Raw genomic sequence first — 15,623 nt, forward strand, 5'->3', positions numbered from 1 at the left:
AAATATTACAAAACTGATTAGCTGAGTAATGAAATGACCAAAGAAATTCAGTAATGATAAATACAAAGTAATTCATGGGGTAGTGGTGAGAATTGCGTTTTGAATAGTTAATTTTCATTGGATCAAAATAGGCTTTTACCAGTGAGGAGGTGGATATTGAAGTTACCATAGATACCTGTATGAAAATCCTATCTTGCTGTCTTCAGACAGAATACAATATGTTCCTATTTGAATCAATTGCTTTATCATAAGTCTTCTTGGTGTGTTTAAAAAAAAACAACCAACCAACCACCCACTAAAAGTATAAAGAAAAGTGAAAAGGATGATCACAGATACGGCATAGCACCTACTAAAGATGTAACAAAATTAGAATGATAGAAGGTGAACTACTGATGTTGGAGATTTACACAATTCACATATTTGTGCTGGGTAGTTCTTTTGCACTTTGTATGCGTAGATTTTGTTTAGGAACTTTTAGCAGTCAATTTTGAAATCTTTGGGTACTGAAAAAAATTGTGGGTTTTGTGCTTTATTACCAGATTTCTTCTTTCTGCCTTTACCCCTTACCTTGGGCAATTGAGATAGTAGGTTTGTCCTGCACAAGTTTCAAGATCTCTAGGAAAGGACAAAAAGTAATTCATTTTCTTCGCCATGGTACTTTAAGAAAAGGCTGTAAGAGGAGTGCTTTTCCTTGGATATAGTGCACACTGGGAAAGGGAACGGAAAAAGGAAATTCTTTCTCCATTGTATCTAATCTTTGAACTCTTTTATGCCCTCCAGAAGCAGACAGACTGTATGTAGCTCTGTGTATTCACACTCTTCTACCTCTTTCTGCATCTCTCCAGGTTCTTCTGTCTTCATTATTCATTTCTGTATCCATATCTATTTCAAACCAGAATCTAGCGAGTGGGGATGAATAGCTGAATTGCACCAATTTTTCAGTCTTCGTTGGGAACGTTTTGAGAATATAGCACATCCTTTCCCTGGCTGTTTTGGTGACTAATTATCTTGCTGGCTCAGGCTCCTGCTGGGACAAGAGGCTAAACTAAGAACGAAGCAGCTAGTTGTGCATAGCGTCCCCTTCTGTCAGCTAACACTGTTTTTCTTTAATTTTTACGAAAACAGTTCATCTGGCAACCAGCACTACTGGCAGCGTTTGTGAATACCAGGGATAGTAATTCAAAACCGAAGACAGTTTCAGCCAGCTCAGGACTGCTTGGAAATATGTTAACCCTGAAATTGCATGTGGTTGTTATTTTAATATTAGAAAAGCAGCATGGAACAAATTGCCAATACAGAGTGAAATTACAGATTGTACTGGTCTAAGTGAACACTGACATTCAGAACTAAAAGAAGTTTGAAAAAAAACAATATTTAGATAAAGATAATTTTGGCATAATCATGCTTGCTGTAAGGAATAATCCAGAGTTTGTTTTTTCCATTTTTGTGACTTTTCTTTTGAATGTGTGTAATTGTAGTTTAATTTCATAATACCTTCTTACTTCTGCAATTATTATTTTTTTTTATTCTATGGGAAAAACAGTCACTGTTGTTTCCTGAGTGTGATGGGGCTACTGATTCAGATGGATACCTCCAAAATTAAGCAATTCATTTAATCTAATTGACTAAATAAAATGCCAAGTTCACAGTGTTCATCTCAGTGAACTGATGTAATTGCTGGCATTTAACTTGCATACCTCTTGAAATATTAAATTAGTTTATAAACGTGGCAGAAAAGAGCAGCCTATACTTGCCAAATAAAGTTTGGGTACAACATCTTAAGCTAGTTATGTTAACTCTTGTTTTAGGGAATTGATTTTTTCGTTTTATTATGTTATTAAATGCCATGGATAAGAAGTCTTTGCCTCAGCTGCATGCTCTACTTTTAAGAGAACTTGTACAGCATAGCAAAATAAAGATGTTTAACTAGAAGAAGGTAACAATTTGGACAAAAATATATATTTATAGGAATATTGTGTAGTTTTGTTTGATAAGTGTTTTAATAACTGTGATTTTCCAGAGAACTATAAAACCAGAAGATTACAAAATCTTGTAGTGTGAAACTTAGTAGATGAAAACTCACAGGTTCACACTGAATTTCACTTGGATCTAAACTGAGACAGCAATACTGTAGACGTTTAGTAATGTTTAAAATTGGTGCCAGCAAAAACCTGACACCAGTGTAGTTTACTGAAAGAACAATTGCTAGACAAGTTCCACTTGAAATACATTCTTGCATTCCCAATGATTAACTGTAATTTTGGAGTGCCATTTTTTTAACAGGCTAGTAATAGTTAATTCCCATCAAAATCCAATGCCATATATTCATCTAAAGTGAGATGGCTGTACAGCTTTCAACTTTCTGGGGGGAAGTTCTGTTGTAATGATTTAGTCTATGACTTCTTTGATTTTGTTATTTTAAAATAAGGATTAAGTTTTACTGTTTTTTCTTGGTCCATTCTGTAGTATTACTGCCAAAGTTATTAATCGAACAAGGCTGAAAAGTAGCCATTTTAAGGAAGATTATTTTAAGAAGTTAATACTAAAATAAAAGGCAAGTTTAAACAACATTAAAGCTTTTGAAAATTTCATGCAATCGGTGAAACATGCAACGTGTTTGGAAAACACATGAAATTTTCTTTAGCATATACTTTAGGAAAATTAGCAACTGTAGAACCCTTTTATGCTTTCCTTCCTCTTTGTAATACAGAATCTAGATATTTGATAAGTGAAAAAGGCTATAATTACTTCAGGACATAATATAATCTTACATTCTCCTGTGTCATTAGGGTTTATTTAAATTATAATTCACTTAATTTGTCTGCAATTAGAGAGAAAATGTCTTCATTTTTACTGGATAAAACCTCTGGTTTCAGTCTGTGATGATATAGAATCAAGTCATCCAGTCAGGTTGCTGGGAAAAGCTTTGTTGGCTAGACTGGTGGAACAAAAAAAGAACTATGGAATCTTTTTTTGTAGTGGTTTTGCTTTCCTGTAGTTGTCTGTTTTTTATGACACAGGTATTTACAGTAAAACTTGACTTCTACAGAAAGCTAAATCTGTACATCTGCATACTTCGAACTTTTATCAGTTTTTTTGAAGTTTTATCAGTTTTACTATGTTGGCTTAGTGAAAGTTTAAGTTCTTGAAGTCGTTTATTAATAGGTGATGTCATTCCTGAAAATGTGAAAACTTCTGAAATAGTATTTATTCAAATAATATTAGTAAATATTTGCAAGACTGATAATATTAAAACAGCTTAATAGTGAGAAGTTCCCACAACATGCAAAGCACTGATAATTGGAAAGGTATTCCTACCCCTGTTGTAATGTCACATTTCATTTTTACTTAGAAAACAGAATACATTACTAATATACAGATTTATTTGTCTTGTTTATATTAATTTTGAGTGCACTTATGCCTCAACAAATAGTCTTTACTTTGTCAGTATATTACATTATCCTAGATGTGAAGAATAAGAATCCGTCTTCCCAAACACAATGATTCATTATTGCAATGATTCATTATTGTCTTTTATGGTCTCTGTTAGTACATGATAGAGTATTGCCTGCTTTTATAAGCTTTATATGTTTGCACCACTTACATTTTGTGTCCGTCTGTAATTTAAAATGCAAAGGCTTATGCCAGTGAGGTGCCAGTGAGTCACCAAACAAACCAAGACAGTAGCTCCCAAATAGACTCCTTCACTTTCTCTGTCTGAAAGGTGCAAGCTGTGGCATAAATATGCACAAACATTGAAAATCCCGAGTGTCACCTTGCTAGGAAGAGTGGCAACTCAACCTCAGCAAGGCAGGAAGATCTTTAACTGTGGTGTGAGTAGAATAAGCATATCTTGTCTTTCATTTCTCTACTTGAGCATTTTATAAATGTTTCTATGTCTGTTTCAAGTATTACAAATAAATGCTTTTAATTGCATTTTATTTAGATGTAGCATGAACTGACTGTGGCTTGAGACACATAGCATGGCCCTACTCTGTGTAGTATGGAGCGATTCTGTAAACTGGGAGAAGTTGTAGTGCTGAAGTTTCCCAGCACGTTCTCTGCCCTGACCCCCAGGTGTGATCCACCCAAGAACCACAAGAATGAATCCCCACTTCGACTGTGTGGACCAGCGGGTGAGCTGATACTTCTGGGGTTAGTGGGTGCAGGTTTTTTCCAGATAACTGTTAAGGAAAAAAAAAAAAGGCAGGAAAGCTTTTAACCCAGTGATATCTATTAATTTGATTCATGAAGGGCAATAGTATTCTGAATAAGTGTCTTGGGAATCTGTATACCTTCTTAATTTTCTGGGCATCAGTCAAATTCAGACCTGTGACAAGGATGTCCCTAACAATGCCATCCTAGACTCCCTGTGAATCAGTCTACGTCTAATTAGACTGTTAACCGCCCTGACCTGATTCTCACCTGTGGGCTGAAAATCTCAGTCCTCCTCAGCAGTAATTTGAAGCTCTTGGTAACTGTGGCATAATGCTTTTACATCACTGATGTGAAATATTGTGTAAAGTGTGTGTTTGCAGTCTGCTGCAACAGGAGGCAATGGCAGGTCTTTTTAGAATGGAAATGCTGGATTGAATTCCTGATGAAAAAATCTGGTTTTTACTTGCCACGCTTTCAGATGTGCTGTATTTTTAGTAGAAATGTATGGGTGCAAAGACTGGAGATTTCTAGGGTCTGCAAGCAACAGAAATTTTAGTATCAAAGTAGTGATAATATATCCATTCATATATATTGGCAATCAAGAATGCAACATTTAATGATTATCCAGTCTTAGCACCAAGTAAAATAAATGGTGCGGTTGCATCATACAAGTGTTCTTATGTTGTCATTTGGCCAGAGGACATCAATGGGATTTCAGGATTACTTGTCACAGTCAACAAAGCAGGAAATCATTGAAAGAAAACTGAGTCTTTAGTTGTCAAAAGCTTTACTGCAGAAAGTGCAAGCAAAACCAAGTACCAAATACAGTGTTCTGTGTTTACCTAACATCAGGTTACAGTTAGGGAAATCTGAGACAAATCAGTGGACCTCTCTGGAAGGATTTTATGTAATTTAAAGGTGGTGGATAAAGATGAGAGTGACCTGGATTGCCTGGATTCCATTGAGGAAAAAAGTAAAGCCAAATGGAAGATTAAATTTCCAGGAGTAAGGAAGGCTATCGGCTCTTTGTCTAGAATGAGAGCTCTTCTGTATGATATTACCAAGACACATACTGCATCCCATTCTATTCCTATTTTTTAAATTGTAGTTTAAAAAAAGAGAGCAAATATAGAAGATACTTACAGAGGTTACATATGGACAAATTTTCATTCTGTGGTAGATGAAGTTCGGGACATTTAATTACTCAAAAGGGGACTTGAGACATGACTTGATAATAGTTTGTAAGTACTTTCAGGAAAGCAGCCAGCTTCTTTAAAGTGCTTTATTTTGTCTGTTGGTAAATTACGTAGTGATTTTTTAATAAAGCAGATATGTCAATGTAGTGCTGATCTGTTTAATAAACTTATTAATAAGCTTAAGGCACACTTAACTAGGCAATATTAGAGTTTTACTTACCAGCTTCAATTTTCTGTCCTTCTGTTCTGCTTACTGATTTTACCCGAATTCCCTTACTGGCAATACTCTTCATCTTGGCTTCACATTTGGTAAAACTGAGGCTTGGGGGACTATGGCTTAGGGTGTGAATTTATTAGGTTGGTGCAAAAGTAGTCATGGTTTTGGACCATGAATTTTAAATCATTTTAACTAGGCTCAAACACATCTTCATTAATCAAAACAGGAAGCATTAAAATCAGCACATTGGTGCCAATGAGAAATAAGTTTGTTTATTCCTGTAGCGTAAAAATCCATGCTTTGGGATTCAAAAAACTCTTGGAAAGCATTTTCTGCTGGTTGTGGAAGCATTTTCCATGAAAAAAGTTGTTGAGATTCTTGGAGAAGTGGTAGTCAGTTGGCGAGAGGTCAGCTGAATATGTCAAATGAGGCAAAACTTCATAGCCCAATTTGTTCAACTTTTGAAGCATTGGTTGTGCGATGTGCAGTCGGGCGTTGTTGTGGAGAAGAATTTGGCCCTTTCTGATGACCAGTGCTATCTGCAGGTGTTGCAGTTTTTAGTGTATTTCATTGATTCACTGAGCATATTTCTCAGATGGAATGGTTTTGCTGGGATTCAGAAAGCTGGAGTGGATCAAACTGGCAGCAGACCACCAAATAGTGACCATGACCTTTTTTTTTGTGTAAGTTTGTCTTTGAGAAGTGCTTTGTTTTTTCTTCTCTGTCCAACACTGAGCTGGTTGTCGCCATTTGTCATATTAAATCCACTTTTTGTCACATGTCACAATCCAATTGAGAAATGGTTCGTTGTTATTGTGTAGAATAAGAGAGGGCAACAGTTCAAAATGACGATTATTTTGATATTTCAGTCAGCTCATGGGACACCCACCTCTCAAGCTTTTTCACCTTTCCAATTTGCTTCAAATGCCAAACAACTGTATAATGGTCAACATTGAGTTCTTCGGCAACTTCTTGTGTAGTTGTAAGAGGATCAGCTTCCGTGATTACTGTCAACAGGTTGTTGCCAACTTCCGATGGCCACCACTATGCTCCTCATCTTCGAGGCTCTCCTCTTCTTTGTGAAACTTCTTGAACCATCACTGCATTGTACGTTCGTGAGCAGTTCCTGGGCCAAATGTGTTGTTGATATCACAAGTTGTATCCATTTTGAACTCAAATAAGAAAATCTCACAAATTTGCTTCTTGTCTAACATAATTTCCGTAGTCTAAAATAAATATAAAATAAACAACAAGTGATAAGTCAGTAGCAAAAAAAAAAAAAATAAAGTGAGAAAAGCACATTGAAATGAGGTGTAACATAACCACATTTATTTAAGAATGTATTCCAATATCAAATGGCAAATTTCAACAATGCAAAACCCACAATTACTTTTGCACCAACATAATACTTATTTTTTTACATAGAGTGCTATTTAGTTAGTTATCGTGGGCCACTAGTGAGACTTTTATCTGTAACAATTCTTGGTTATGTGTGTATGTATGTGTCGTATTATATTTGGGTAACAGTTACTGACAAAGGGTTTAGATTTGTAAACTGTCGGGAAGAAAGTGTCACTTTTTCTCCAAAATCAGTTTGGTATAACCAATTAGAGTACTGCATTTCTTGAAAACAGGCCTTCATAGCTGAGGCAAAGTTGTACTCTTATCATGGATTTAGTTTCTTTTTGAAAAGCAAATAAACTTTCAGAAGCATCATGGCTGATGTGTTTTATTAGTTTGAAGATATCCTGCTTGCGTTCATGATCCCATTTGTATGTACTTTCACAGTGATAGTATTTATGCTGAGAGTCAAAGACTATTTTTGCCCTGAATAACTAGAATGCTGAACAAATTGGTTATAACAGGAAGCCATGCAGTTATTAAATTATAGAAGAAGGAAACTGAAGACCTGTTCTGAAACTAAGTTTTTTTTTTTTTTTTTTCCTGTTCCTTTTTCCTCACTAAGAAACCTAGAAAATGATGGAAAACATCAAAATGAGACTGAATGCTGTGGAAAAATTTAAGAAAGCTTTCAAGAAAGTGTTCTCACATAGCTATTCAAGGACAAAAATTATGATAAAGTTTTAAAAGATATAAGTGCAGTAGTGGGTAACTGCAGTTGAGGTTTCACCAGAAATATTTGATTTTTTTGTATGGGTGTTCTGTTATCTACTTGTGTAAACCCTGATTCTGTTCTGTTTTAAGAAATGTCTCCCATTTTAACACAAAAATCATGTTACAAAGATGGTGGCTATGGAGTGATTTCACAATGAAAGGCTTAACACTAGTACAGCTTGAAAATGTAAAAAAAATGAGGAAAAATAATTATATTATAAAGGTAAGAGGAAAATCCTAGTCAAAATGGAATTTAATTTGGGTAGTTTTTAATAGTGTGAGGACTCTAAAATTTCTTCCATGGACCACAACTGGCAAGCTAACTTTTTCCCTGAGTCATCTAAAACTGCTCTAGACAGCATAACTGGGGATATGTTTTATGTGAATGATCTTGCCTTTCTGAGATGTGCCAAAGCCTTATCTGACAAGAGTTCTTTTGTGTCTTTCACGTCTTCTGAAGGCTCTTCAATAAATTACATTTCCATGCCTGTTAAGTTAGAAACTCCATCTTCCTCAGTATCACTTGCATAAAGTGTCATCTGAGCAACCACTATAAATGTCAGCATGAAATCATATTTTCAGCTGCCATTTGTGCTTCACATACTCTCTTCAGTATAGCCTTGCTTTTCTGTCTAAGACAGTTATGGCTTATTTAAATAAATTCATCATTTAAAAAAAAAAAATCAAACCTTGCTGTTCTGAGTTTCTGTAAGTAGTGGGGTGAGCTGTCTGTCTCTGGTACTGGGACTGGCTTCAACAGAGCTGCCTGGCTGCCCCACAGCTCCCCCACTCCATGCTGCCACATCCCTTCCTGTGCCCCAGCACTCCCTTTTCCCAGCCCAGGCCAGTCTTTTTTCCCACCCATAGTTACTTTTCCCCAAATTTGATATTTCAGTGTGACTCCATAGGCAGTCTTGGCTTCATGTGCTATTACCAGTACAGTTACCTTTATACAATCAGCCTTTCAAGATATCCCACCCCCTGCCCCTGCAAGCTGCCCAGTACTCCTCTTCAGCTTTCCATGGAGATTGTCTGTTTTTCACGTAACTCTCCTTTAATGATCAGTAAAATCCAACTGCTCCATCAGCTTCTCACATTATCTGTCACATCCAGCAGTTTTCTTATGTCACATCCAGTAGTTTTTCACATCCTGTTTATTCAGCGTAATTTCGGGCCAAGGCCTAGTCATCTGCCTGCAGCTGTGACGAGGTCCAACTGGCCGACAGGTCACTTCGCTAACGCCCGCCTGCTGGAGCACAGAGCAGCTGCTCAAGCGGCCAATGCCTGGAGGAGCTTTGGTCCCCACAATGTGAAAATCACTGAAAGACTGTGCAAATCCCAGTCCTGAGAGTCAGGCTGGTCCTGCTGCTACCACTGCTCTGTCACCTTTGCCACCTCCCCGTCTTGTCTTGGTTGCTCCTGTGGAAGTTGTTGGCTCAGCTCAGGCACCACAGCAAAGAGAACTACACACACAGTGTACAGACTGTTGTGCTTTGTGTTGTGTACATCAGCCTGCAGAGGGCCTTCCCTTGCCCTGTCTCTTAAAGTGTTTCATGACAGAAGTTGAGATAAGGATACAGTCTAACTAAAAGAAAACTATCTGTTCCCGTTGTTGCTTACAACAAGCCTTTGCCACCTAGGCATGTTTTTCAGAAATTATTTTCAAGAAGAGGGGGTTGTCTGGTTGGTAGCAAGGCTTTGTCTATATTTGCCTCATCTGGGATAATTATGGATGCAATACTTTGTGAAGTAGCATACTTATCTGGTTCCCTCTAAACTTTTTTATTCCCTCTTCACTTACAACTTAACACTTAATTGATCTTGGAAACTTGCTGGCACATAGTGTTACGACACCAAGCGTCATTTCAGAAAGTAGTAAGTAAGTAATCTGTTAGGTCACAGAATCACAGAATGTTAGGTCTTGGAAGGGACCTCAAAAGATCATCTTGTCCAATCATTGTCAATATGTCATGTGGGAAGTGGTGAGAGCATCATCCATTATGAGCCTTCAGGCTTGAACCTTGTCAGTGCTTAGGGTGAAGGGGTAAACAAAAACACAGAGGAGCAGAACTAGTAGACTGGGGATAACAGGAACAGTGACAAAGGAAAAATGTCTCCAGTCACTAAATAATAGGCCAGTAAGAAACTACTGGTATTGCTTTGGGGAAGGCAAACCTGCACTTTATAACTGGTAATAAGGGGAAACAAGATGAACGTGATTATTTTGGAATATGGGGGTATTTGTGGACTATGCTAAAGTTAATAAATAATGTTTAGGGTGCATAGGTGGGAGTGGGTATTGGAGAGGTCCATCCCAACCAGGGCTGATGAGTACATTTCTCTGACCAAGCCCTGTATCTGAGCGCCACAGTCTGTCATCTTTTTATAAATCTTTTCCTAACTGTCCATGTAATCTCACTCCTTATGCTGTGTGTGCAAGTGCAGTAAGAATTAGGTGTCAGCTACTGGGAGGACTGGCATGAGTGGATACGGGGCTAGCAACTGGAGTCAGACCAGGGGTGTAGGTGCCTGGAGCCTGTGGTGTCAGCAGCAGGGGCAGGTGATGGTTTTGGCCCCAGCCGTGGGGGCAGCAGAAGCCGTGTCCTAGCTGGGAAGACAGGAACAGTGTGTATCCTGGGCACAGCTACTGGGGGGAATGAAGCAAGTGAAGCTCTCAATGCAGCATTTGACTGGGACTGCAGGTCACAGCCCATGTGCCTGGTGTTTGCTGCTGACAGGGGCAGGCAAGCTGTTGGTATTTTCAACCATGCCATGTGGGTTGATCCCATATATGTGTTTCTTTGGTATGTGTAATACACTGACAAACTTTAAGTTGGACTAGCAGTGAGTGGGAGGTGCCAGGCCTGAGCAGAGTTATCGTGTGGGTAGAAGGCCTGTGCTGGTGTTTGGCAGGGACCTGTGAGCCTGTAAGACAAGATTACCTGTAATACAAGAATGTGAGTGCATGCATCTACCTACTAATGACTTACTGCCAGCCAGTAAGTAGGAAGCCCATGAAATGGATGAAAGGGCTCTAAACCCAGGCCGAGAAGTATTAGATGGACAGAGGGATATGGTATGCTGGTATTTGAGGGATCCATGAATGTGTGTGTGCTTGTGAATCTGGTGGGAGTTGGGGGGACATACTCTAAATAGTGAGCTTCAATCTTGACTAGGCAAAAAGGAGGAAGGGGTCTTAGCTGACTGTACTGAAGGTCATGTGAGTCCTGGAAGCGTCATGTGCGGTTGCTGTCAAAGGTAGTGCCTTGTCTGTGGCAGCTAGCTGCATAGCTGAGCTTCGTATCTGGTTGAACCTGATGATGCAAAAGCAACTGTCATGTCGATGGACCTGGGATGGAAACCTCCAGCAGCAGGGCAGGAGGAATCCCTGGACTGGTCCCAGAGATGCTGGAGGTGGCAGTAACTTGTGACATCCATTAACGTAACTGGTGAAATAAGTTTTCATAGTAGATATTTAATACAAATATTCTCTTTGGGAGTGAGGAGTTTCTGAGCTACATGCGTCTCAGACTTGATAAAAGTATGCTGAGAAAAATATCACTATATGCTTTTTCTGTTTTCCTGTCTGCTGCTGACCACTAACAGACACAGAAGAAACATTTATTTATTACAGTAACTTGACTTACATGGCTGTTTTTACAAAACCGGATGTTGCTGAAGACTATATAAGTCACAAATGCTTGTTTTGCCTTAAATCTAAGAGAAGGAGATGCTTTATAAATGTGGGGGGTTAAGTCTTAACAGGAGATTTGTGGCCTTGTTCTATATACTAAGCATTTCGGTGAAGCTTCATTAATGATTTCACATTCCAAACTGTAATTTTTTTCTCCATTATTATGCATGATTCTGCAATGTTAAGAGAGTTCTGCAATATTGTATCAAAATTAAACCTCTGACATTCTTGTGTAGGGATTGCTGAAGTTTGCCTGCCTCCCCTCTGAAGCATGTTGTTGCAATTAAATATGGAAATATGTAGTTTTAGTGGCGATGAAGATCAAATAAATTCTTTTTTTCTTTTATAAAGTAACAGCTTGATTTAGTGAATAATATAGGGTTCCAGAGCGTCACCTATAACCCCCAACCAGCTATGTGACAGTCAGCATGTCACTTAACCACCGTGTCCTACTTTTACCATCTGTGAAATGCTTTGGAAAGTCATGGAAAACTGAATCACAGGTCTTTTCCATCTCAACATTCTATTAAGTCATCCAACTGTCCATCTGCCAGTAGAAGATTGTTTCCTACATCCACCAGTGTTTTTCCAGTCTGGATTCTATCCTCCAAGTGATTGAGCGTCCATCAGTACCTTTGTGAGATGATTTTGCAGACTTCTAGACCTCATTATCAGGAGGCTCTTCTGATATGCACAAAAAGAGAATTTTTTAGATTAATTTGTTTTCATTCTGTTACTTTGTTCCCATTATTACATGCTTGCTTGTAGTTTTAAGGCATATGGAATTTGCCCAACACCTTAAAGATCTAGGTAAGATGAAAACTCTGTAAGGTATCTAATATATAGAAGGAAGGACAACATAATGTTTTGAAATGCAAGGTATGAGAAATATATAAGAAAGTAAGCTACTTGGTTCTTCCTGAAATCACATCTAAGTAAGTTTGCAGGCTACTGCAGGTTTAGGACAGAAACAGAACGGAATATGGAAACTTAGCAGTGGAGCAGGATGTGAAGTGAAAGTGTTGGGATACTCATCAAGAATGATTAAGTAGGGAAAAAAAAAGAAAGGAACAAGTATAATTTAGTAGTTGAACATGGAAGCCTTTTCCTATTATATAGTACTTTTTTTTTTTCTAGACACTTATAAATTATCGTGTCTCCCATAATTTGATTTGCATTTGACTGTTTGACAAAACATTAATTCTTCTGAGCCAACAGTCACAGTAGTTGCTTTTAAGGGTTTTCAGTTAGCATCTTTGTTGTTCAGATCTAAACACCTGGACACATCTCATTTTCTCAAACAATAATACTTTGCATGGGTACTTCCAGTTTAGGTTTTCTTCTTCTTTATTGACCACAAGTGTTTCAAAATTATTGTATTTCATATTTAAGTCATCCACTTTACTATAGTTTGAGAAATCTAGCAGACATAATTTTTTTCACATTTTGAAGCCACCGGCATTGTGATATAGGCTAGATGTAAGCTGTCAGAATAAGAAGGTTTCTTTATACAAACTTTTTCATTTTTTCAAACTATGAATGTGTGAAAGTTATTTGGGGTCTGCATAACAGTAGTTAAACTGCTTTTAAAATGGCTGTCTGGCAAATAACTGATATGTAACATGATTTATTTGATGGAGGGAAAAGGGAAAAGCCAATATTCAGTACATTCAATTGATAAGATTAATAGGGCATTTGTAATACACTGTATATAAAGTATGTATTATAAAATAACGAGAAATTTGCCATGGGGACATGTTTCACAAAATATTCAAGTTTTAACAAAATCCATTTGTTCAGGGTTTTCATTCCTCTATTTCAGTTGCCAATGGAAATGCTTAAGTCCAGCAATGAAAACTGCATGTGTAGTCAGTTTCTCCAGAAAAAATAATTTTTTGTCATCTCAGCTTCGTTGTCTTAAACATATATTCATATATGTTGGTAAGGTCTGACATAACTGCAGAATCTAAGATAAGTGGGGCATTTTAAACCTTCGAAAGCTTATTTGTAGGACAACAAAACAGGCAATTTAAACTTTTCTATAAATAAAATCACCTTCTGCATACTTAGCTGTTGAACATCTCTGTTGCCTTCAGTAGTAGTAATAGATTAGGTATAAATAATGTTTTGAAAGTCAGAAAAAGTAGTATTTACATACACACAAAAGAAATCTCTATATCACAGAACCACAGAATGTTAGGGATTGGAAGGGACCTCAAAAGATCATCTAGTCCAATCCCCCTGCTGGAGCAGGAACACCTAGATGAGGTTACACAGGAATGTGTCCAGGCAGGTTTTGAATGTCTCTGGAGAAGCAGAAGCCACAACCTCCCTGGGCAGCCTGTTCCAGTGTTCTGTCACCCTCACTGTGAAGAAGTTTCTTCTCATATTTAAGTGGAACCTCTTGTGTTCCAGTTTGTACCCATTGCCCCTTGTCTTATCATTGGCTGTCACCGAGAAGAGCCTGGCTTCATCCTCATGACACTCACCCTTTACATATTTATAAACATTAATGTGGTCACCCCTCAGTCTCCTCCAAACTAAAGAGACCCAGCTCCCTCAGCCTTTCCTTATAAGGGAGATGCTCCACTCCCTCCATCATTTTTATGGCTCTGCACTGGACTCTCTCCAGCAGTTCCCTGTCCTTCTTGAACTGAGGGGCCCAGAACTGGACACAATATTCCAGATGTGGTCTCACCAGGGCAGAGTAGAACAAGAGGAGAACCTCCCTCGACCTACTAACCACACCCCTTCTAATACACCCCAGGATGCCATTGGCCTTCCTGGTCCCAATGGTGGCTCATGGTCATCCTGCTGTGCACCACGACCCCCGGGTCCCTTTCCCCTACACTGCTCTCTAACAGGTTGTTCCCCAACTTATGCTGGTAGCTGGGGTTGTTCCTGCCCAGATGCAAGACTGTACACTTGCCCTTGTTACATTTCATTAAATTTTTCCCCACCCAACTCTCCAGCCTGTCCAGGTCTCGCTGGATGGCAGCACAGCCTTCTGGCGTGTCAGCCACTCCTGCCAGCTTGGTGTCATCAGCAAACTTGCTGACAGTGCACTCTATTCCCTCATCCAAGTCATTGATGAATATTTTGAAGAGTACTGGTCCCAGTACCGACCCTTGAGGGACTCCTAGAAACTAGACTCTGCCCCATTGACCACGACTCTCTGGCTTCTTTCCTTCAGCCAGTTCACAGTCCACCTCACTACCCGCTCATCCAGACCACACTTCCTCAGTTTAGCTGCGAGGATGCTGTGGGAGACTGTGTCAGATGCTTTACTGAAATAGAGATAGACCACATCCACTGCTTTGCCATCATGTATCCACCTGGTTATGTCCTCATAAAAGGCTCTGAGGTTGACTTCCCCTATTTTCTTCCTTTAAAAGAGATCAGTGGAAGATGCCATGAAGTTAGAGTGTTTGTAAGAAAGATGAACCATAGAAAGATTTTGTAAAGTCTGACCGTAAGAAGAATAAATGTATCTTTCATCCACAGGATATAAAGCCAGATGAAGTTACCAGACTTGCTCTTAGTACAGAAGTTAATTTTGAAAGTGTCTGCAGAAAGGTAAGGCTTGTTGTTTATTTTCTTTCTCCTGCTTCTGTGAGCGTGAGAGCACTCCTTGGGAAAAGGTACCTATGTGGGTAGGAGCACATGCATTTGCACAGTGTGTTCGGTATGTTATATTTTGTCTTTGTTGTAGACCTTACCTAAGACCTAAGGAAATTGATCAACTAGGACATATCTACAAAAAATTGTGCAGCAGTTTAGTACAAGTGGCTTGTCATCTAAGCTGGTGGGCTAATCCCTAGTAACTGGAATATACCAGTGGTTGTTGAGTCTTTATAAATAGATTTAGTTTTTTTATATCCTACATACACATGGTAGTGTTTCTCCTGAAGCCCACTGATGGTATGTTATTAAATATTAACTGTCTGACTAATGATATCTGTAAAAGATTAAGACATACAAGTGGGAAGATGCTTGTTGAAATAAGCAGTTGAGGTTGAGAACAGACAGGACATTGTAAAATAAGTCCTAAAGAGCACAAATAGTACCATTTTAAGGGATGTGCTGGAGAAGTGATGCCAGAGAGCAATTCTGAACCAAAAATATCAATACATGTAATTGTATATTTTCATCCACTTCATCCTAAATTGCTATGTGTGATGGATCCACTGAGGGAGTCTGAAGCCTGAAATGTTTATTGTTTGCAGGCAAAGTTTTAATGTAT

General features: G+C 38.5%; 1 protein-coding gene across 4 annotated transcripts in view; it reads left to right on the forward strand.

The window, feature by feature from the left end:
• The window catches only part of SRFBP1 (serum response factor binding protein 1), a 74,350-nt gene that overhangs the window by 35,960 nt on the left and 22,767 nt on the right, over positions 1 to 15,623 (forward strand). For 2 of the 4 annotated variants that reach the window (XM_071802608.1, XM_065861757.2), the window contains one exon: positions 14,885 to 14,956. The exons of the other annotated variants lie outside the window; for them this stretch is intronic. In XM_071802608.1, the coding sequence (XP_071658709.1) occupies positions 14,885 to 14,956 (72 nt within the window). The remainder of the gene's footprint in view (positions 1 to 14,884; positions 14,957 to 15,623) is intronic. 4 annotated transcript variants of the gene reach the window in all.

The sequence above is a fragment of the Patagioenas fasciata genome, chromosome Z, assembly GCF_037038585.1.
Source record: "Patagioenas fasciata isolate bPatFas1 chromosome Z, bPatFas1.hap1, whole genome shotgun sequence".
In the NCBI taxonomy this organism is placed as follows: domain Eukaryota; kingdom Metazoa; phylum Chordata; class Aves; order Columbiformes; family Columbidae; genus Patagioenas; species Patagioenas fasciata.